A 24,851-nucleotide genomic window follows, 5' to 3' on the forward strand; every position below is an offset into this window, starting at 1 on the left:
CCTACTCTCATCATAATATGCTCTCGTTAGTTCTAGGGTAAATATTTTTATACTGTAAGTATAGCATGGATTGAAGTCATTTAATTTACAACCAAGTAGCAAGAATGGCTAAAATTACAAAAAATCCTAAAAATGGGCCACAAACCAAAGTAGTTTATTGGCCAGTTTTCTTCACATGAAATTGCAAGCCCAATAGCAAGGATTGTTAATGAATCTGTGAATTCGGGGGTCAGACCCTATGACTGGAGAATTGCTAATATAGTACCTATTTTTAAAAAAGGAAAAAAAGTGACCCAGGAAACTAAATGCCTGTTAGTTTGACCTCAATTGTATGCAAGGTCTTGGAACAAATTTTTAGAGAGAAAATAGTTAAGGCCATAGAGGTAAAGAGTAATTAGGATAAAATACAACATGGATTTACAAAAGGTAGATCATGCAAGACCAACCTGATCTCTTTCTTTGAGAAGATAACTGATGTTTTGTACAAAGGAAATGCAGTGGATCTAATCTACCTGCATTTCAGTAAGGCATTTGATACAGTTCCAGATGGGAAATTATTAGTTAAATTGGAGAAGATGGGGATTAATGAGAATTGAAAGGTGGTTAAGGAGCTGGTTAAAGGGGAGACTACAATGGATCAGACTGAAAGGTGAACTTGTCAGGCTGGAGGGAGGTTACTAGTGGAGTTCCTCAGGGATCAGTCTTGGGACAAATCTAATTCAACATTTTCAGTAATGACCTTGGCACAAAAAGTGGAAGTGTGCTAATAAAATTTGTGGATGACACAAAGTTGGGAGGTATTGCCAATACGAGCATAGCCGCTGACTCCATGGGTGCTCCGGGGGCTGGAGCACCCACGGGGAATAATTAGTGGGTGCTCTGCACCCACTGACAGCCAAGCTCCCCTCACCCCGCGCTCCAGCTCCTCCTCCTCCTCCCCTGAGGGCTACTGAAGTGATCAGAGGAATGGAAAACCTACCTTATGAGAGGAGATTAAAGGAACTTGGCTTGTTTAGCCTAACCAGATGCAGGCTGAGGGGAGATATGAATGCTGTCTATAAATACATAAGAGGGAAAATACCAGGGAGGGAAAGGGATTATTTAAATTAAGCGCCAGTGTGGACACAAGAACAAATCGATAAAAACTGACCATCAACAAGTTCAGGCTTGAAATTTGATGAGGGCTTCTAACTAAGGCTGTCGATTAAGTGCAGTTAACTCACACATTAACTCACAAAATTAATCACGATTTAAAAAATTAATCGCGATTAATCTCGGTTTTAATCACACTGTTAAACAATAGAATACCAATTGAAATTTATCAAATATATTTGATGTTTTTCTACATTTTCAAATATATTGTATTCTGCAATTGAAATCAAAGTGTATATTGTTTATGGTTCTAAATATTTCCATAAAATTATAAACAAAAGAAATAGTATTTTTCAGTTCACCTCATACAAGTACTGCAGTGCAATCTCTTTGTTGTGAAAGTGCAACTTACAAATGTAGAAATTTTTTTGTTACATAACTGCACTCAAAAACAGAACAATGTACAACTTCAGAGCCTACAAGTCCACTAAGTCCTACTTCTTGTTCAGCCAATTGCTAAGACAAACAGGTTTGTTTACATTTACAGGAGATAATGCTCCCTCTTCTTATTTATAATGTCACCAGAAAGTGAGAACAGGCATTTGCATGGCACTTTTGTAGCTGGTATTACAAGGTATTTACGTGCCAGATAGGCTAAACATTCGTTTGCCCCTTCATGGTTCGGCCATCATTCTAGAGGACATGCTTCCATGCTGATGATGTTCGTTAAAAAAAAGTGTTAATTAAATTTGTGATTGAACTCCCAGGCGAAGAATTGTATGTCCCCTGCTCTGTTTTACCTGCATTCTGCCATATATTTCATGTTATAGCAGTCTCAGATGATGACTCAGCACATGTTGTTCGTTTTAAGAACACTTTCACTGCAGATTTGACAAAACACAAAGGAGGTACCAATGTGAGATTTCTAAAGATAACTACAGCACTCGACCCAAAGTTTAAGAATCTGAAGTGCCTTCCAAAATCTGAGAGGCATGAGGTGTGGAGCATGCTCTCAGAAGTTTTAAAAGAGCAACACTCTGATATGGAAACTACAGAACCCAAACCACCAAAAAAGAAAGCTGCTTTGGATTGTTATTGAGTAGAACCCGTCATCAGCATGATGCATGTCCCCTGCAATGGTGGTTGAAGAATGAAGGGACATATGAATCTTTAGCGCACCTGGCACGTAAATATCTTGTGACGCTGGCTACAACAGTGCCATGAGAATGCCTGTTTTCACTTTCAGGTGACACTAAATAAGAAGCATGCAGCATTATCTCCTGCTAATGTAAACAAACTTGTTTGTCTTTGTGATTGCCTGAACAAGCAGTAAAACTGAGTTGACTTGCAGGCTCTAAAATTGTACATTGTTTTATTTTTCAGTGCAGTTTTTTTTGTACATAATTCTACATTTGTAAGTTCAACTTTCACGATAAAGAGATTGCACTATAGCAGTGGTTCCCAAACTTGTTCTGCCGCTTGTTCAGGGTAAGCCCCTGTCGGGCCGGGCCAGTTTGTTTACCTGCCACGTCAGCAGGTTCAGCCGATCGCGGCTCCCAGTGGCCGCGGTTCACTGCTCCAGGCCAATGGGAGCTGCTGGAAGTAGTGTGGGCTGAGGGACAGACTGGCCGCCGCTTCCAGCTGCAGGCGGCCGAACCTGAGGACGCGGCAGGTAAACAGCCCGGCCTGGCAGGGGCTCTCCCTGCACAAGCGGCGGAACAAGTTTGGGAACCACTGCACTATAGTATTTGTCTTAGGTGAATTAAAAAATACTATTTCTTTTGGCTTTGATAGTGCAAATACTTGTAATCAAAAATAAATATGAAGTGAGCACTGTACATTTTGTATTCTGTGTTGTAATTGAAATCAATATATTTGAAAAATGGAGAAAACATCCAAAAATATTTAAATAAATGGTATTCTATTATTGTTTAACAGTGTGATTAATCGCAATTAATTTTTTTAATCGCTTGACACTTCGAACTGTCAGAGGAGTGAAGTTCTGGAAAAGCCTTCCAAGGGGAAAAATGAAGCAAACAACCTAACTGGCTTCAAGGTTGAGCTTGATAAGTTTATGGAAGGAATGGTCTGATGACATTGCCTACAACAGCATGTGGTCTATCTGCGACTGCCAGGAGCAAATATCCCCAGCAGCCAGAGGTGGGACACTAGATGGGGAGAGCTCTGAGTTACTTCAGAGTATTCTTTCCCAGGTGTCATGCTGACATGCTTAGGATCCAACTGACAGCCAAATTTGGGGTCAGCAAGGATTTTTCCCCCGGTCAGATTGGCAGAGATCCTGGTGGTCGGGGGGGAAGGTTGCCTTCCTCTGCAGCACGGGGCACAGGTCACCTGCAGGTTTAAACTAGTATAAATGGTGGATTCTCTGTAACTTGAAGTCTTTAAATCATGATTTGAGGAGTTCAGTAACTCAGGCAGAGGTTATGGCTCTATTACAGGAGTGGGTGGGTGAGGTTCTGTGGCCTGCAGTGTGCAGGTCAGGTTCGATGATCACGATGGTCCCTTCTTGCCTGAAAGTCTATGAGTCTTTGAGGTTAAAATCACTATGGTTTTGGAGTAAAGGCCTTAAACTCTGAATTCCCTTGCAAAGAAAGGCAACCTGTATCGTATACTGAACAGATCTTGTACTTCGTTTCCTCTGCAATGGACCCCTCTCACAGGCCCCAGCATGTCAATAAGGTGCTCATCCACATATTACAACCTGAAACTCCCAAGGACACTTACGGTCACAGCCCAGTGCTATAGTATCCATGACTTGTGAAGTGAGAAAAGAGGTTTGCTGTGTTCTGCAGGTTATGGTCCAAACATTCTCCCTCTCTGCCCAGCTAGTGGGTCAATTAGATCTGTCCAGACTTTGTGGATTCTTTTCAATAATAGATGTTTGTTTACAGTATTGATTACAGTACAATGCAAAAGAGAAAAGATTTAAGCTTAGGTAAATTGTGTTCGATGACGTCAGTACTTCAGTCTGACTTGAATAGTTTCTTTTGGTACTGGCATCATTGACTGATAACAGCTCCAGCAAATATATTAACTGCTACTTCAGAACCAACAGAGGGGGCACTTCGTAGGGTATACACGAACAGTGAGTGTGGGAATTGTTTTGATTTCTCAAATTCTTAGCACTGAAGAGGGGCTGATGAGGGCTTCGGATCCCCACACACTTTTCAAGTCTTGTGTTAACAGTTGTTGGACTAAGTTATTCTACACATCTTGCAGGGTAGCTTCAGTAAATTGCTCCTAGGCCCTCTCAAGGGAAAACCCTGTAAAACCTTCCGCACTTCCAGGGTGTGTCTTTCTCTTCCACAGCCTACCTGCTGGTGATGTGTAGGAGCTCTGCACACCAACAACCTCCTTTTTCCCCTCACTGCATCCCAGACTCCCTCCTCTGCCTGAAATGCCAGCGCAGACCCGGGAGCCCGGGGCGGAAGAGAGAGTGAGTGGTATTCTGCTCCCAGTGTTCAGTGCTCGGATCACTAATCTGCCCAGGTTTTCAGGCAGAGCAGAGAATCTTGGAGAGAAGCAGGAGATGAATATTCCCCCACACTGTTATCCAGTGGGTTGAACTGGGCAGAAGCATATGGGAGACAGACGAAGCAGTAAGCAAAGTATTACAGTGATATTCCTACAAGTTTCACCTTTTTCTCCTCCCTCTTTGGAGACTTAGGGGCTGATCCTGCACCCCCTGAAGTTAAGAACAAGGATCAAACCTTCAGATTTCAAGCAAGCATGGTACTAAGCAAAGCTTTGATTTGCCACACTACCCTTAAGATTTCCTTTGTTATTAGAGAGCCTCGTTCCACCAAGACCAGCAGCTTCTCTAAATAGAAATACTTCGGTTTTCAAAGGTGAATTTCAAGCCCTTTCCAAAACATGTGGAATCAGCCCCACTGATAAAGTGATGATGACTTTCATTGGTTTTAATGGATCATGCAGCTAAGTGAGGTGCAGTGTAGCGCTTTAAAAATGTACTCCTTAAAATCCAGAGGACTTTTCTGAAAAAATTCTAACAATGGTGGGTTAAGTTTTGAGCAGAAAAACTTAAATCTAAATTTTGTTTTATTTATACTAGTGTAAATCCAGAGTAATTTCATAAATGTCAATGGAGTTCACCTGGATTTTACATCATTTTAAATGACAGCAGAAACACGTCCATAATATTTACAGCTGAAAATAGAGCTATGGTTGCCTGAGGTGTGCAACCTGCATCTGACCCAAAATGGACGTCTAATAAGTAGATTGAGGTGTACCTCTTTATATGAACAATAAAGAGTAAAAAGGTTTTTAACAAATTTCAAAAATTATACATTAAAATTATGAAAATTACAAAAATTATGCGTCATTTTCCTTTACTGATGTAAAGAATGTGGACGTGCAGAACAAGGAATGTTGATGTGTACCCCAAAATGTGGCTTATGTTGTGGTCTATGGGAATGTCAGGAGAAACAGATGGTTTCAGCGTACTCCTCTCAGACCAGTGATTGCAAGTCATTAAGGCTAAATAGGTTATTTTCTTAGATGACCTGCCTGAATCACTGGGAGAGACCAGTCTGAGGCAAAAGGAAGACTTCACATCTGGGTTCTGTAAAAAGACCACTTGGCAATATCGTAATTGGGGGCCAGAATCCCAGAAACTCATAGGGAGGGTGGGGTTTTTTTGAGAGAGCCTGTAACAAAACGGTCTTTGGCGGGACACTACTGAGAGTATCAATTCAGGACAAATTGCTTAGAGCAGGGCAGTCATAGCCCAAGGCTGGGGTCCTTCACTACTAAGGCATGCCAAACCAGCCAAACAGAGAAGACTTCGGTTTTACCCCACTGGCTAACCACAAGTCATACAAGCAACTCCCTCAGACACTTCAGTTTCCCAGTATCACCACCAACACCGCTCCTTATGGGGATGAATGGTTATGAAAACCAATAACCCAGTAAAAGAAAAAAGGTTCTCACGATCCCAAAGGGCCAAGCCCCAGACCCAGGTCAATATACAAGTCAGATCTTGCCCACAAATCACACTGTTGCCAATTATTTAGAATCTAAAATCTAAAGGTTTATTCATAAAAAGAAAGAAATATAGATGAGAGTTAAAATTGGTTACATGGAATCAAATACATACAACAATTGCAAAATTCTTAGTTCAGGCTTGTTTCAGGCTTGATGGGATTACTGTTGATTTAAACCAATCATGTCTCTGGAATGCAAACATCCCAGCTTGGATGGGTCGTTCAGTCATTTTGTTCAGACCTTCAGTTTCAAGCAAAGTTCCTCCACAGGTGAGAAGCAGTATTGAAGACAAAATGGAGGGGTTTTCAGGGCCTTTTATATCCTCTGCCATGTGGAAGGACCACTTTGTTCTTCCTGTGGAAAATCACAGCAGCAAGATGGAGTTTGGAGTCACATGGTCAAGTCACATGTCCGTGCATGACTCACTTTGCAGGCGGCAGCCATTGCTCAGATGCTACCTTGAACGTTCCCAGGAAGGCTCCTTAGATATAGATTGGAGACTCCCAAGGTCCATTGTCAGTTAAGTGTTTCTTGACTGGGCACTTATTCAGAATAGTCCTTTCTCAAAAAGCTGACCAAATGCTTCACTGATACTACTTAGAATCAAATACATTGAGATACAAGTACATAGCCAATATTCATAACTTCAAATACAAAAATGATACATACATACAGACCGCATAATTATAACCAGCAAATTACAACCTTTCCATAGACACATTACTTGATCTCCTTTGTACAAGATTTGGTGCAACCTTCGTTGCAACAATGATTTATACTGTCCCAGTTCATGTCAATAACGTCACACAGCCTAATTTCCCTGAAAGGGAAAAACAGACTGAGGCACTCTCTGGAAGACAAGTTGGGACCAGGCTGGGCCCAAGAGCTTCTTGGTGTTAGGGGGCTTATTCCTTCACTCTCCCACTTCCCTGGTCCTTCTCGCATGAACAGAGAGCAACAATACCCGAAGTCTGAAGGTGCAAACAATTCGATGTTTATTGGGCTAAACTTCCAGCAAGCTTAAATCCAAGTTCCTTTTTTCTTATTTTCAAATCCCAATTTACTTCCTGTTTGCCCCTAATTTAAATAGTTTATACCTTAACCAATCATTCTACTAAAATTTACCTACCAATCCTAACATATTGTAGCATGATTAGCTAACCAATTATATCCCACCACCTTAATTAGTTTACACCCACCAAAATTAATTATACAGCAGACAGAAACAATCACAGAACCAGACAGAGACCATGCAAATAAACAATAGTAAAGGGAGAAGTATAATGACAAAACAATACAGAAGTGAGGATTTCACAACTACATCTATAAAGACATAAGGGTTTCCCAGCTGTGTCTATTGATAAGTGAGTTCTTACCAAACAGAAAACTATCAAACTAAATTTCCTTTTACATCTTTTAGGCTCTTCTCTTTATCTGGAGATGATAGATCGGATCACCTTTTTAACAGCCCGAGATTGCCTTCTTTCAATGTGACTAGTATGGAATGTGAGGAGGTGACCGGTCGCTTCCCAGTTTATGGCTGCCTCTGCTGCTTGGCCAAAGGCATTAGCCTAAGAACAGGGCCTCAGACTGTCACAGTGAGAGAAGGCCCTTACACAGATTTCTTTCTTTTATACTTCTATAACTAGCTAAAAGATAAACATATACTTAAATTCTTAAAGTATAGGCCTTTACAGACAGGCCTGAATATCTATATCCTAACACTTGGCTTCCTAAAAAGCATGTGTAAATTGGTTCTACGCTTAAAAGGGATACCCATCTAATCTCATTCTTTACTACATGATCTCATGTGCACTCCCACATTCGTCACAACTGCCTGTATACAGATACGGGTTAAAAATCCTCTTATTCTTAATCAAAGTTCTGATTAATGAATATTGCTCTATATTGAATCTAATAATGCTTGAGTCCCTGAGACAGTGCCAGAAACAGGAAGCAGCGGAAAGCTTTTATGAGAATCAATCTGTTGGATATTTCTAACAAGTTATGCAAATTCATTGTTAGAAGTTATCTATTGATGTTCTTCAGTAATTCAGCATGTTGCTAATCTGCATGCAGTATCGTTTATTACAAGTTATTTTGTGTGGCGGGTTGTTTACAAAGTATATATAATTTCTTCATAGCGCACTTTTTGAAAATTGTTGATCGAATATTTGATGACTTAAAAAAGAGTAAAATCTGCCATGCTTAAAATGCTTTGTCAAAAAGCTTTGGGGGAACGAAGTATTTGTAAACATGAATCACATTCTGCATGGCATGGACATTGTTGTGTATTTAATTGGTGTAATTACTTGTTTCACAATTAAGTAGAAGTTTAAAGATATAGGCAGATTTCTGCTGTGGAAAATGCCATGTGTCTCCGAGTATTTGGGGTAGGCGACATCATTCGTCTCCCACCTCACCACCCTGTGCTTCCCCTCCCCACTGTACTTTTTACTCCCCTTTTCTTCCAGATTAGAAGTCTCTATCTGTCAGCCTTATAGCTGTGTTTCAGAGTAAGTAATCTGTTTCAGAAAGGGGCTGTTGACATAGTTAATCCCTTCTAAGAATCTGTAGATTATAAAGCCTATCTGAAACACAATGAAGTACATGCCACATGGTGCTACACATTACACTGTAAGTGTTTTGCTTTTTAAAGTGCCCACTCTTTATCCACTTGTAGATTTTTTTTAAGGAATCATAAACTGTGCTGTTAGTAGGACTTTTGTGGCCCATAGGACCTTTAAAAAGCCTCTTCTAATTACTCAGATTGTAGTGTTCCTTAAAAGGTGTTGCCCTGGCCATTTAAAGAGACAGCTTCACAGATTACAGAATCTGTCACAGAAAATACGTACATGAGAATTTCAGAAAGTGACAGAAAGAACGGTTAAATTGATATTTTAATGTGGTAGTTCACAAACTTCTCCATTCTGTGAATGGATGTTAGAACAGGAAGACGTTTTGATGAGACTGTCTGAACCTGTTTGCTGCCCCTCTCTAGATCGTGGCACCTCCCAGGTTAAGAATCCATATTTTAGTCTGAAGAATAAAAGTGCAGCAATATGGTCAATAGCGATCACTGTCAGAACATTCATTTTACTAGAGGTTTACTGGATGTTCTCAGCATAATTTTACATTTTTTTTAATTTAAGAGAAAAGAGGCCAAAACATCAGAATGGGGACCATGAAAATCTGATGAATGTGGTAAATATTATTTATTTATTACAGCTTGTGTCTTTCCAATGCTTTGTAATCAGCCCTTTTCCTGAGCCTGGGCATGCAAAATAAAATATTGCAGGTGAGAAGACAGAAATAGACCTATGGGTTTAGGGGAGTTAATGGGAGGATTTGTGAGGTGGGTACAGTTAATTCCCCTTAATAGCAATCCTGATATTAGCAGCTTCCAGTTAATGGCAACATATTGCTGGGAACCAATCCCATCCCATTAACATCAGTGTTGACGGGATTCTGATATTATCAGTGGCATGCCACTTATTAGCAACTTTTGTTGGAAGAAAGGCGCCACCTGCAGCCCCAGAAGGGAGCGATGGGATGTGCTGAGCACCCCCTGCAGGCAGGTTTGTGAGGCTACAACCAGGAAAGGAAGTGCTGGGTTGTGTCTTCTCTGGCTGCAGCCCCGCAAACCTGCTTGCAGCTGGTGCTCGGCACATCCAGCACTTCCTTCTGGGGCCTGCAGCCCAACAAACCTGCCTGCACAAGGTGACCATACAGGACATAAAGGCTTGGAAGGGAGGCTGTGGGCCGGGGCAGTCATGGAGTGGGGGACTGCAGCCCAGCAAATCTAATTGCACACAGGGACCACTCAGGAGGTAAGAGGCTGCAGGCTGGGAGGGGAGGCCATGGGCAGAGCAATAGCAGGGAAAGGGGCTGCAGCCCGGATGCCACAGCAGCATGGTACCGCTCTCTGGGCTGCGCCTTGCTGGGGGACTGCATGCAGGGAAAGAAGCACTGGGATGTGGTGAGCCCCAGCCTCAAGAGAGTTCAGTTAGGTGCACAGGGATGAGGCAGCATCTGCGATATCAGGCAGTGTCCTGAGGCTTTAGCACATCCAGCATAGTAAAGGACAAGGTGATGTCCCAACATTTAATGCTTACCTTTGAATTTTTATTGCATGGACTTAAGTCAGACTTAATTCAACTTATGCAGTGATGACATAAATAACAATGCTAGTTTCACGCTGAACATAAATTGATCAGAAAACAGGTGTGTGTACTGGTCGCCATTAAAAAGTCAACCTTTACTCAAAATCATCACATAGAGATATCAAAGAAAGTGCAGTCATTTTGTATTCTAATATTGTGGTAGATAAGATACCTCTGTATGGTAACTGTAGGTAAATATTGACTTTTCACTGTGCAACAGTTTCTGATTTTATTTACGCAGACTAGCTCCACTGAGTGCAGTGGACTTACTCCTGATTTGCACATGATAGCTTAGAGTACAGTTGTATCCTGTATATGGCAAAGTACAATAGTATAACTTGTGGGAATTTGTCAGTCTGTGTGCAAAATAAGTGTAATTTACACACTGGCCACACAGTAGCAAAAGCGGCGAAGAAGAATGGCAGCTTGGTGGGCTATTTTCTCTACACCTTCCTATTAGTAGCTTTTCCTGCTACCCTAAACCCCATGACTTCCACTTTTTCCACACTCAGTATGTAAATTACACTTGCTTTGCACACCCACTAACATCTGTTTTTTGACCAATTTATACTACAGAACATTACCAGTGAGTTTGGAATAGAGATTTCCATGAGAGTTATATCTGCTTTATTCTTGGCTGAACTTCACAGTATAATTAGATGCAGTTAGTGTTTTAATATAACATATGCACAAAGACTTTAATATATAAGGCCTGATTCTAATCTTACACCAGTTTTATACCCGATACCGAGCAGAGATCAGAATCAAATCCATAGTATGTGTATGCAGTAGCAATATGAGTATCAGTATAAACAGATTTGTGTCCAGTTTCAAATTAACTGGACTACATTCACAGTATTATTTTGCAATATAGTTTATCTCTTGCTCTACTTAAATGGTAGGTAATCCTTCAGATTTTGTTTTCCAGCCTTCAGATAAGGAGATGTTGAGCCATTCCATCACAAGTCTGGCTATAGATCCTCTTGTCAGCAGTGACCAGAATGGGGGACTAAGTAATGGGGATGGTAAGTACTGCAGTACTTTGAAAAGGAAAGGGAAAGAAATACCCTACTCTCTAATTAGTTTCTTTTGTATAGCATCCTTTATATCTGCTTCACTTTGTGCAGTCTCTTAGCCCCATCCTGCAAATATCCACATGCTTACCTTTATGCATGTGAGTAATGCCATTGACTTTAACAGAACTATTCACATGAGTAAAGCTAAGCACATGTGTAAATGTTTGCAAAATCAGCACCTTCAGCTGTAAACTCTTTTGGGCAGGAATTATCCCTTCTTTTAGATTTCAGCAGCACAAAGGCACATTTTGGGCAGGATGGGAAAAGAAATTATAAATAATGACAATGTACAAAGCTGTCCTGATACCAGAGTCATTTGAACACACTATACGGTCAGTAGTTTGGAAAAAAACAAAACAACTTTCTTGTTCACTTGAACATATTTTTATATTTTAGAAAACTGAAACATGAATAAGCTTTTTTTTAATTCCTCTTGCTTTGCTGAACACTCAGAATGATTCACACTCATGTAACACCAGAAAATATTGTACTCAGTTGAAACTAAAAATAAACATGCTCTCAATACAGAGCTCCCAGGGGCCAACTGTTTTTTTCTCTCTGGGTTAACCACTGACACACTGGGCTGCATTCCCTAGTTTACAGCTAAACCCCTAATCTCACTGTGAGGCTGTAAACTAATCCGTTAAACCTTTAGCACTCAAAAAACAATTAACAAAAGGAATTTTGAAACCTAACCTTTTTTATGGCTGATCCCCATTCCCTCATATTGGTTGGTGTTTCACATTTAGGTGTATTTACCTCACAGAGTGACTTAATACACTGAGTAGGCCCAGCAAAGCCAGAAGGGGAGTATTTACAAAAGCTTCCATTGGAAAGTGCATGCAACTGACAGAACCAGGTACTTAAAAGGAATACTGTCTACTTCAGTTTTTTAAACTATCACAAACTTCACAGTTTAGGTATAAGTTGCCCTTTAAATAGCATGGACAGATTTGTTTTAATTTGTTATTTGTGAGGTCTTTCATGGCTCTGTCTGCTGCCCCGCTGATGTTTGTGTGGATCTTTTCAGCAAGGGAGCATGGTCAGTTTCAGGCCTAAGAGCAGCACTGCTTAATGTACTCAGGTTTGTCCCTCTTTCCTCCCCCTGCTTCCACTCTCTGTGCACACTTGCTACCTAGCCAGCCTCTTCACTTTCAATGGCCTTGGCAACAGCAGCATAGAGATGAGCTTTCAAACTTCCAAACTGTCCCACCCCATTTCCCAGTCCTTGCCTGGTTCCTGGTGCTGCCCAGGAGCTGCATCCTGGGAGTGAAAAACACCCTTCCAGATTCCCATTGGCCCCTGCACAGGGCTTGAGTTGAAGGAGAAGAAGGTTCCGCTTCTGCCCTTTACCCAATTCCTGTTGTTCCCTGGCTTTGTTCAGGGATCCCAGGAGGGAAAGGAGACTTCCTGACACCATTAGTCCCAGCCTGAAACTCAGAAACATCCTCAATTATGTTGCTGTGTTACAGGTAAACATCCTCTTGTTGGGCTGGGGCAAAAGTGTACGCCCAGAGCAAGGTGTGAAAGCGGTCATCATACTTGTGCACGGCAAAGAAAGTAGAGCTGACAACCAGCAAAATCAGTGACACTTCTTACACACAAAGTGCGGTCAAATCCACACATTAGAGTGGAAAAATGGAGGAAAATACCACTTTCTCTCTCTTCTTTTTTTGAGCTTTTGTCAGTGTGAAGTGTTACTAGAAGCTATTAAGTAAAATAACTTCACAGAGAAATTATTTTCATGTAGATGTCCCTTATAAAAGCACACGATAAAATCTGGAAAGTGTTTGTATGGACATGTGTATATATCCGACTCCAGCAAACTGCAATGCATACCCACATGTGCACAACCAGATAATGAGATCTGTAAATTCCATTCCAGGAGTGTTATCTTTGAAAATAACAACTTATTGTAACCCGCATCTGAGAACATGACATGTTCTGTTTAATAAAACAGCTTGCCCTTTTTTTCTTTTCTCCCCCCCCCCCATCTAAGATGTGACTGAGTTACTAGAAATCCCTCATTTGTAGGACTAAAGGTTGTCAGTTCATATTATGCATTACAATATTAAGAAAAGTACTTCAGTAAGGAACTTGTGGAGTAATGAATGTGCTCTGCAACCCAGCTGACTTCAGTAGGGTTGCACAAGGTGTGGGTCAGGTCAGAATTAGGCCATTCTGTTCAAGTGAGGGCCTTTCTATTTGTGTCAGAGAAATGAGCAAACAGAAATCAAATATCCAACAGGACTTTTCAAAAAGAACAGTAGCTGAGTCCAGGATCCTCACCAACATCCTCACTCTTAACCCCAGCAGTCTCTAATATGCAAAAATGGATACCAGCCATTTTTGAGAACATTACATATGTTGCATGTACTCGCCCTTTCCCTGGGCTCACTATGAGCATTGCTGCTGTGTAAAGTGTTTTGAGATTCATTGCATAAATACTATACTGCAAAACCAAACTATCTTATCTGGTAAGTACAGCAATGTCTTTTTATTTAAAACCTGAGAATACTGTGAATGCCAGAGAATTCCAAGTTATCTTTTCTCACTGTAAATAGCAAATAGTAATGCAGAAACAAAGTAGGTCATATGCTTATTTAATCTAACCTTCCTGTAGTCAGGGAGAGTTGGTAAATTATTCTGTTTTATTTTTTTGTAGTTCTCTCAGAAGACAGCACAACTGCCTGCATCCAACCTTATGAAGAAGTACAAACTTCTGTTTCTGATCTGTTAGACCATCAGGACCCTCTGGGAAAGTCAATAAAATGTCACCAGAGCAGGGAGCTACCCAGAATTCCTCCTAACGATGCCATGGAAACCATCCTCTCCCCAAGAAATATCGAAAATGATCAGGGTCTTGGAATGGAAGGGCCTTATGAGGTCTTGAAAGATAGCTCCTCTCAAGAAAACATAGTTGAAGACTGCTTGTATGAAACTGTGAAGGAAATTAAGGAGGTAGGAGTAGCAGCCAACACTGAGAGAAGCTGTGGCAGCAAACCAAAGTGTACACCGACAGTTGCTGAAGGTCTAGACCAGATTCCTGAGTGCAGGACTGAATCAGCAGAATATGCCTCTGTTGACCGAAATAAAAAAAATCGGCAAAGTACTAATTCAGAGAGTCCTCTTGGCAACACTCCAGACATGGAAGATGAGGCTCCACCTCCCGTACCTATGAAATTTCTTGATGAAAACGAGAACGTTCAGGAAAAGGGAGCAGAGGAGGAAGAAGTGGTGACTGAGGGGGCTGGTGAAACTGATAAGGTAAACCCTATACTGACAATTGTATAATGACAGAAAAAAGACCCTGTGTACATAGATGGTGGTCATAGAGCTGAAAGTTTAAAAATCCTCCTTTATTTTAAAGAACATATTTAAATTAAGGTCATGCATTACTGTGAAATAGTGGAGGTGTGAAGCATACACCCCAGTCTCTCTGGTGAGGACAGTTATCCATATCTTCCTGACCTCCAGATTCGAGTCCGGCAGTGTGCTTTACTTGGGGCCACTCTTAAAGGCTACTCAGAAATTGCAGGTAGTACAAACTGCTTTTGCCTGCATCCTCAGGGGTGTTAGATGTATAGAAGCTATCACACTAGTTCTCTAAAGGCTGCACTGGCATCCTATTCATTTCTGTGACTCAGGATCTTTTTCCTTTAGTTTTTGCTAATAGCTTATGCAAACAATACCTAGATGTACAAAAGGGAGAGCAGGGCTTCTTGGTAGAAGCCATTCTTACTTTGGAATGCACTTCCCATGTTGGTTTAACAGCAGTCCAAGAAAAGTTTACAGGCAGGTACGATGAGGCCCAGTCCTGAAGTTCTTACAGTCTAGAGGCCAGGTTCTCTGCTGTGTCTAAGGCCTGGTCTACACTACGAGTTCAGGTCAAATATAGCAGCATTATCTCGATTTAACTCTGCACCCATCCACATGACAAAGCCCTTTTTTTCAACTTAAAGGGCTCTTAAATTCGATTTCTTTACTCCACCCCCGACAAGGGGATTAGCACTGAAATTGGCCTTGCCGGGTTGAATTTGGGGTACTGTGGACGCAATTCGACGGTATTGGCCTCCGGGAGCTATCCCAGAGTGCTCAGTTGTGACTGCTCTGGACAGCACTCTCAACTCAGATGCACTGGCCTGTTATACAGGAAAAGGCCCGCGAACTTTTGAATCTCATTTCCTGTTTGGCCAGCGTGGCGAGCTCACCTGCACAGCTCACCATGCAGAGTTTATCATCACAGGAGACCATGCAGTCCCAGAATCACCGAAGAGCTCCAGCATGGACCGAACGGGAGGTACGGGATCTGATCGCTGTATGGGGAGACGAATCGGTGCTGGCAGAACTGAGTTCAAAAAGGCGAAATGCCAAAATATTTGAAAAGATCTCCAATGGCATGAAGGACAGAGGCTATAACAGGGACCCGCAGCAGTGCCGCGTGAAAATTAAGGAGCTCAGGCAAGCCTACCAAAAAACCAGAGAGCCAAACAGCTGCTTCGGTTCAGAGCCCCAAACATGTCGCTTCTATGATGAGCTGCATGCCTTTCTAGGGGGAGCAGCCACTACTACCCCAACCCTGTGCTTTGACTCCATCTAAGGAGTGGGAAGCAACACGGAAGCGAGTTTTGGGGGCGAGGAAGATGATGATGAGGAGGAGGCTGTAGACAGCTCACAGCAAGGAAGCAGAGAAACCAGTTTCCCCAACAGCCAGGATCTGTTTATCACCCTGGACCTGGAGTCAGTACCCCCCGAACCCACCCAAGTTGGGCTCCCGGACCCTGAAGGCGGAGAAGGGACCTCTGGTGAGTGTACCTTTGTAAATATTATACAAGGTTTAAAAGCAAGCGTGTTTAATGATTAATTTGCCCTGGCATTCGTGGCCAGTACAGCTATTGGAAAAGTCTGTTAACGTGTCTGGGGATGGAGCGGAAATCCTCCAGGGACATCTCCATAAAGCTCTCCTGGATGTACTCCCAAAGCCTTTGCAAAAGGTTTCTGGGGAGGGCAGCCTTATTCCATCCTCCATGCTAAGACACTTTACCGCACCAGGCCAGTAGCACGTAGTCGGGAATCATTGCAGAACAAAGCATTGCAGCATATGGTCCCGGTGTTTGCTGGCATTCAAACAACATCCGTTCTTTATCTCTGTGTTACCCTCAGGAGAGTGATATCATTCATGGTCACCTGGTTGAAATAGGGTGGTTTTAGTAAGCGGACATTCAGAGGTGCCCGTTCCTGCTGGGCTGTTTGCCTGTGGCTGAACAGAAATCTTCCCCGCTTTTAGCCACGTGGTGGGGGGAGGGTGAAGCCATCATCCCAGAGAATTGGGTGTGCAGGGAATGGGGGGGTGTTAGTTGGGTTTCTGCTGCACATGAACCCGAAAACTGTAGCCCCTCCTTTTAAATTGCCAACCCATTTTTAATGGCCAACCCAACGGCTACTTGGTATGGGAAATGAGGGCGCTGCTGTTTGAAACCATTCCCACATGTTATGAAAGTTAAAGAAGCCAAAAGACTGTGGCTTACCATGGCTGCCTGCAAGCCGAATTCTGCTGCCCAGCCCAGCGTGAGTGATCTCTCACACCAAACTGGCATACCCTCAATAAGAGGCAAAATGCGACCTTGTAATGAAAGCACATGTGCTATGTAATGTTAACAGCAAGGTTTACCATCAAAGAGTGTACCCATTGTTCTATAAAATGTGTTTTTTTAACTGCCACTCTCCCTTTTTTTCCCTCCACCAGCTGCATATGTTTCTCCTTCCCAGAGGCTAGCGAAGATTAGAAGGCAAAAAAATCGCACTCGTGATGAAATGTTCTCTGACTTCATGCTGTCCTCCCACACTGACAGAGAACAGCAAAATATGTGTCGGCAGACAATCTCAGAGTTCAGGAAAACACAATATGACCGCGAGGAGAGGTGGCGGGCTGAAGATGGTAGGTGGCGTCAGCTTGCTGAAAGAAGGCAGGAGTCAATGCTCAGGCTGCTGGAGGATCAAACTCATATGCTCCAGCATATGGTTGAGCTGCAGGAAAGGCAGCAGGAGCACAGACCGCCACTACAGCCCCTGTGTAACCAACCACCCACCTCCCCAAGTTCCATAGCCTCCTCACCCAGACGCCCAAGAACGCGGTGGGGGGCCTCCGGCCACCCAGCTGCTCCACCGCAGAGGATTGTCCAAGCAAGAGAAGGCTAAGGCTGGGATTCAATAAGTTTTAAAATGCTGTGTGCCCTTGTCCTTCCCTCCTCCTCCACCCCACCCGGGCTACCTTGGCAGTTATCCCCCTATTTGTGTGATGAATAAATAAAGAATGCATGAATGTGAAGCAACAATGACTGTATTGCCTCTGCAAGTGGTGATCGAAGAGGGGAGGGGAGGGTGCTTAGCTTACAGGAAAGTAGAGTGAACCCAGGGTGCGGGGGTTTCCATCAAGGAGAAACAAACAGAACTTTCACACCGTAGCCTGGCCATTCCTGAAACTGGTTTTCAAAGCTTCTCTGATGCGCACCGCGCCCTCTTGTACTATTCTAACCGCCCTGGAGTCTGGCTGCGCGTAATCAGTGGCCAGGCGATTTGCCTCAACCTCCCACCCCGCCATAAATGTCTCCCCCTTACTCTCTCAGATATTGTGGAGCGCACAGCAAGCAGTAATAACAATGGGAATATTGGTTTCACTGAGGTCTAACTGAGTCAGTCAGTAAACTGCACCAGCACGCTTTTAAATGCCCAAATGCACATTCTGCCACCATTCTGCACTTGTTCAGCCTACAGTTGAACAGCTCCTGACTGTCCAGGGTGCCTGTGTATGGCTTCATGAGCCATGGCATTAAGGGGTAGGCTGGGTCCCCAAGGATAACTATAGGCATTTCAACATCCCCAACGGTTATTTTCTGGTCTGGAAAGTAAGTCCCTTGCTGCAGCTTTTGAAACAGACCAGAGTTCCTGAAGATGTGAGCGTCATGTACCTTTCCCGGCCATCCCACGTTGATGTTGGTGAAACGTCCCTTGTGATCCACCAGCGCTTGCAGCACCGTTGAAAAGTACCCCTTGTGGTTTATGTACTCGCTGCTTTGGTGCTCCGGTGCAAAGATAGGGATATGGGTTCCGTCTATGGCCCCACCACAGTTAGGGAATCCCATTGCAGCAAAGCCATCCACTATGACCTGCACATTTCCCAGAGTCACTACCCTTCATATCAGCAGCTCAGTGATAGCGTTGGCTACTTGCATCACAGCAGCCCCCATAGTAGATTTGCCCACTCCAAATTGATTCCCAACTGGCCGGTAGTTGTCTGGCATTGCAGGCTTCCACAGGGCTATCGCCACTCGCTTCTCAGCTGTGAGGGCTGCTCTCATCTTGGTATTCTTGCTCTTCAGGGCAGGGGAAAGCAACTCACAAAGTTCCATGAAAGTGCCCTTACGCATGCGAAAGTTTTGCAGCCACTGGGAATCGTCCCAGACCTGCAGCACTATGCGGTCCCACCAGTCTATGCTTGTTTCCCGGGCCCAGAATCGGCATTCCACCGCATGAACCTGCCCAATTGACACCAGGATGTGCACGTTGCAGGGGCCCGTACTTTGTGAGAAGTCTATGTCCATGTCCTAATCACTCTTGTCACCGCGCTGCAGTCGCCTCCTCCTCACCTGGTTTCATTTTTCTTGCAGGTTATGGTTCTGCATATCCTGCTGGATAATGCGTGCGGTGTTTATAGTGCTCATAATTGCCGTGGTGATATGAGCAGGCTCCATGTTCCCAGTGCTACAGCGTCTGTGCTGAAAAAAAGCGTGAAACGATTGTCTGCTGTTGCTCTGACGGAAGGAGGGGTGACTGACAACATGGCTTACAGGGTTGGCTTAGAGGGAATTAAAATCAACAAAGGGGGTGGCTTTGCATCAAGGAGAAACAAAAACAACTGTCACACAGAATGGCCCCCTCAAGGATTGAACTCAAAACCCTGGGTTTAGCAGGCCATTGATTTCACAGAGGGAGGGAGGAAGAGAGGAGAAAACGAATACAAAACAAATCTGGTCTATTTCTTGTTTAGATTCACTTCATCTATCTTTATACATCTTGCTGGCAGCAGACGGTGCAGTACGACTGCTGGCCATCGTCATCTCCCGTCTCCTGGGTACTCGGCAGAAGACGGTGCAGTCTGACTGCTGGCCATTGTCGTCTCCTGGCTGCTCATTAGAAGATGCTGCAATAGGACTGCCAGCAGGACTGAATCGCCAAGAGACGAAACTTAAAAGGGAAATGACCTGGCTGAGTCACTCCCATGTTTGCCCAAGCGCCCCGACCAACCTCACCGAGGTCGGCTAAAAGAGCACCCTGGAGTACAGCGACGATGGCTACCAGTCATACTATACTGTCTGCTGCCAAAAGGCAATGAGTTGTGTAGCAATGCAGTACCGTGTCTGCCAGCACCCAGAAGACATACAGTGACGGTGAGCTGAGTGGGCTCCATGCTTGCCATGGTATGGTGTCTGCACGGGTAACCCAGGAAAAAAGGCGCGAAACAATTGTCTGCTGTTGCTTTCACAGAGGGAGAGAGGGAAGGGGGGCCTGACGATATGTACCCAGAACCGCCCGCGACAATGTTTTTGCCCCATCAGGCATTGGGATTTCTACCCAGAATTCAAATGGGCTGCGGAGACTGCATGAATGTGGAATAGTTACCCACAGTGCAACGCTCTGGAAGTCGACGGTTGCCTCGGTACTGTGGGCGCACTCCGCCAACTAAATGCACTTAGAGCATTTATGTGGGGACACACACAATAGACTGTATAAAAATGCATTCTACAAAACCGACTTCTATAAATTCGACCTAATTTCATAGTGTAGACATAGCCAAGGCACAACATAGGAGGGGACAAAGGTGACTCTAAGCCACCTTTTTGCCACCCAGATTCCACTTGCATCAGTGGTTGGGACAGCCTGCTGATGTAAGTTAAATCTGCCCTAGGAGCTACTCTATCTTAGGCATCTTCCCCCTGGCTACTATTAAGCTGCTCTGTAGGCTAGAATGGCCATAGAGTTCTTAACAGTGTTAAGATAGAGCAAGTTTCACAAAAGGCTCAAATGAAATTGTAGTGACTTTTTCCCCCCATTATTTACATTTGCTGAGGTAGATAATAGCAGAATGAGTTTGGGGGCTTTCATGAGACAAGAACTGCTTTAGTCTTTACTTGTAACTATAGACTCCTAAAAGACATGATTGTTTATAGTCTAGTCAGCGCTGTTAAGTGATTTTCGAGACTGCGTGATCACAATGGCAAAAATGTTAGCCTAGTGATCAAAGTTAACTTTTCCCGGTAGTAGGGCAATAATGTGTGAGAGCAGTTCATCACTTTGCCATATACTAGTTCTTGTACACCAGTCTAATCTGTGCTGGAGGAGACCAACTGAGAGGGAAACTGAGGCAGGAAGTGCCAGCCATGCCACGCTTGACCAACAGTGTGTGCTACAGGGAAGCCACAGCCTTATAATATGGAGTCGTATTATTTGTTATTTGTGTGTGTTCAAATTATATTGGGTATTTATTAGGGCTGTCAATCACAGTTAACTCACGCAATTAACTCAAAAAAATTAATCACAATTAATCGCACTTTTAAGCAATAGAATACCAATTGAAATTTATTAAATATTTTGGATGCTTCTCTACATTTTCAAATATATCGATTTCAATTACAACATAGAATACAAAGTGTACAGTGCTCACTTTATATTGTTTTTTATTACAAATATTTGCACTGTGAAAATGATAAAAGAAATAGTATTTTTCAATTCACCTCGTACAAGTACTGGAGTGCAATCTCTTTATCATGAAAGTGCATGTTACAAATGTAGGGTTTTTTTGTTACATAACTGCACTCAAAAACAAACCAATGTAAAACTTTTGAGCCTACAAGTCCACTCTGTCTTACTTCTTGTTCAGGCAATTGCAAAGACAAACAAGTTTGTTTACATTTGCAGGAGATAATGCCGCACGCTTCTTGTTTACAATGTCACCTGAAAGTGAGAACAGGCATTTGCAGGGCACTGTTGTAACTGGCGTCCCAAGATATTTACGTGCCAGATGCGCTAAAGATTCCTATGTCCCTTCATGCTTCAACCACCATTCCAGAGGACATGCATCCATGCTGATGACACTTGTTAAAAAAATAATGTGTTAATTAAATTTGTGACTGAACTCCTTGGGGGAGAATTGTACGTCCCCTGCTGTTTTACCCGCATTCTGCCATATATTTCATGTTATAGCAGTCTCAGATGATGACCCAGCACATATTGTTCGTTTTAAGAACACTTTCACTACAAATTTGACAAAATGCAAAGAAGATATCAATGTGAAATTTTTAAGACAGCTACAGCACTCAACCCACAATTTAAGAATCTGAAGTGCCTTCCAAAATCTGAGAGGGATGAAGTGTGGAGCATGCTTTCAGAAATTTTAAAAGAGCAAGACTCTGATGCAGAAACTACAGAACTCAAACCACCAAAAAAGAAAATCAACCTTCTGCTGGTGGCATCTGACTCAGATGATGAAAATGGATATGTGTTGGTCGCACTGCTTTGGATCATGATCAAGCAGAACCCATCATCAGCGTGAACGCATGTCCTCTGGAATGGTGGTTGAAGTAGGAAGGGACATGAATCTTTAGCACATCTGGCATGTAAAATATCTTGCAACACCGGCTACAACAGTGCCATGCAAATGCCTGTTCTCACTTTCAGGTGACATTGTAAACAAGAAGCAGGTAGTATTATCTTCTGGAAATGTAAACAAACTTGTTTATCTGAGCGACTGGCTGAACAAGAAGTAGGACTGAGTGGACTTGTAGGCTCGAAAGTTTTACATTGTTTTATTTTTGAATGCAGGGGTTTTTTTGTACATAATTCTACGTTTGTAAGTTCAACTTTCATGTTAAAGAGATTGCACTACAGTACTTGTATTAGGTGAATTGAAAAAATACTAGTTTGTTTTTTACAGTGCAAATATTTGTAATAAGAAATAAATATAAAGTGAGCCCTGTACATTTTGTATTCTGTGGTATAATTGAAATCAATATATTTGAAAATGTAGAAAACATCCAAAAATATTTAAATAAATGGTATTCTGTTATTGTTTAACAGCACGATTAATCACACAATTAATCACGATTAATTTTTTTAATCACGCAATTAATTGTGATTTTTTTTAATCGCTTGACAGCCCTAGTATTTATTAAAATATTAACAAATCTCCAAAGTTTCACAATTTTAATGTGAATAATTTTGTCTGAAATGTGTATTGGATATACATTACTTGCTGTTTATTATTGGTGAGTCTCCTATTTAACATGTTTCAATCATCCAATCAGGGAGCAGAAAAACACCCTATAATATAGGTGGCTATATTAGAATTAAAGTGAACAATTTACACACAACCCATAAGCCTGAAAATTATTCATCAAGACTGTTCAGTGAATACTTACAAATAACAGGGTTATTAAAAGAAAATTAAGATTGCTTTGCTAATAATTAACCAAAAAGAGCTAAATATATAATAAATATTATTTGTAATGAATATTTACACCAACCCTAATATTTATGGGGAAAATTTGTCAGTATTAATGACTTTATTCCTGTCAGGTGTGAAAAATCTTCCAAAAAATCTTTTTATTTCATAGTCGTTGATGCAAAGAAATGTATTTGCTACTCTGTAGCTCCCCAATCCAGAGAATACAATGTCAGAATCTGCAGGGACTGGGAATTGATTAAAATGGTTCACGCTTTGAAGAATTAATCGAGAGCTGACACATACAGTTCCCTGAGTGCCAGAGAAAAGGTGTTTGTCTAATTAAAATGTATTCAGAGTAAAAGTCATCCTGAGGTAGAGCTCTGGCAGCATCACGTGTTTCTTGACATGTACGTGCATAATGCATTGGAGTGCAGGCCTGCTCTGTCTTTGAGAACTACAGCTGCAGCACAGTTGAAAATGGGAATTGATTGAATATTTTAAGCATTGTAGATGGGGGTTGTTGTAGGGGTTTTTTTAATTCTAATTTCCCATTCCTCTATTTAGCTTTCACTATCAACGCACAGCAGCATCTGCTGGTTCTGCTGTAGCAACAAAAAAGGGAATGTTTATGTAAATATATCTTTGTTTTTTTGTTCAACCAACTTCACGGGTAACACCTTTATTTCCTCAGTTGTGAGGCCAAAGCCTCCAACCCAACATCAAGACAACAGCCACAACCATTTTGCAAAGGTTCCATCGACATTTTAACAAAGAATGGTACCTCTAGTAACTCAAGTGTCTCTTTTAAAGGGATATTATTCCCTTGAATTTGTTTAAACTAACTATTTTTAATTAGAAATAATTCTTAGATGTAAATAGTGTGTTATGGTAAGCCTTTCATAACAGCCTGGTGTTAATTGTTCATGATTGTAAACCTTTTGAAGACTCCTTTTTTCACTAGAAATCTAACTGCAGGAATCCTATAGAACCGAGTCCATTTAACCATTGAATTGTATTTACCTTTATTTATGATAGTTAGGTTCAGAACAATGCTGGTGCACTAAAAAGCTATACTACCCTCAGGGCTGTTTATCTCAAAAGCAGTAGCATGGATATTAGTTGATGTAAAATAGAATGGAGTGAGCAAATACCCATGTAATATATATTGATTCTAAAGGGAATGCTGTATTACGGGTTTCACCATGTTCACTGTTAATGAGGATTTTTTTCTCTTACAGAGGCTTAGTTCACTGTCTTACAAGTCTCGAGAGGAAGACCCGTCTCTTACAGAAGATGATGTAGGTTTCTTGCATGAAATTTAATAACTAACCAGAAGACATTTTTTTCAGACTGAGATCAGCATAAGTTGTGCATGATTAAGTGGGGTCTGAGAAAGGTGAAAATTCTCTGGAGGGAGACTAAAGCTATGGATTATTTTTTCCATTTATAAAGCCAGAGTCATAAAATCTGAGGTGTTTTAAAGTAGAACATTGCATTTTGGTTTTTCATACCTGTTACTAGGGGGTTACTGCCTTGTAAAGAATTAATGCCAATAAATAATTTGAGGCCATAAATAGTCCAGTTGATTTCAATGAGGAGTTCTGCTTAAAATAAATCAATGGCCCAATATGGCCTGTTTTTTTAAGTGCTCCCTCACCCATAGTGCTTGGGGCAGTGTAAAATAGATTTAAATCATAATAAAACCATTTGGAATATAAAGCCATCCTCTAAAAATGTATACAAGTAAAACAAACTAAGGGGATCCAAATAGGGAAGGAAGAGAAAAGTTTTTTTTTTAAAAAAGAGAGAGGCTGAGTGTGGTCACCTCGAGTAACCCGATGAAATACACAAATATGTGTTGTCTAAACAAAAAAGCAAACATAAACTTTACAGTGCACCACATGATCTCATATATTATATTAAAAGAGTCATAGACAGGCAGTCATCCTTGAACTTGGGTTCCTTTAATTTAGTCCTGGGACTCCATGCATGCAT

General features: G+C 42.0%; 1 protein-coding gene across 5 annotated transcripts in view; it reads left to right on the top strand.

The window, feature by feature from the left end:
• The window catches only part of PAG1 (phosphoprotein membrane anchor with glycosphingolipid microdomains 1), a 175,965-nt gene that overhangs the window by 138,727 nt on the left and 12,387 nt on the right, over positions 1 to 24,851 (top strand). For 4 of the 5 annotated variants that reach the window (XM_074944190.1, XM_074944192.1, XM_074944191.1 and 1 more), the window contains 4 exons: positions 9,270 to 9,321; positions 11,209 to 11,305; positions 14,022 to 14,623; positions 24,095 to 24,154. In XM_074944190.1, the coding sequence (XP_074800291.1) occupies positions 9,270 to 9,321; positions 11,209 to 11,305; positions 14,022 to 14,623; positions 24,095 to 24,154 (811 nt within the window). The remainder of the gene's footprint in view (positions 1 to 9,269; positions 9,322 to 11,208; positions 11,306 to 14,021; positions 14,624 to 24,094; positions 24,155 to 24,851) is intronic. The other variant, XM_074944193.1, reaches the window with a different exon arrangement.

Source organism: Natator depressus, chromosome 2, assembly GCF_965152275.1.
Source record: "Natator depressus isolate rNatDep1 chromosome 2, rNatDep2.hap1, whole genome shotgun sequence".
In the NCBI taxonomy this organism is placed as follows: domain Eukaryota; kingdom Metazoa; phylum Chordata; order Testudines; family Cheloniidae; genus Natator; species Natator depressus.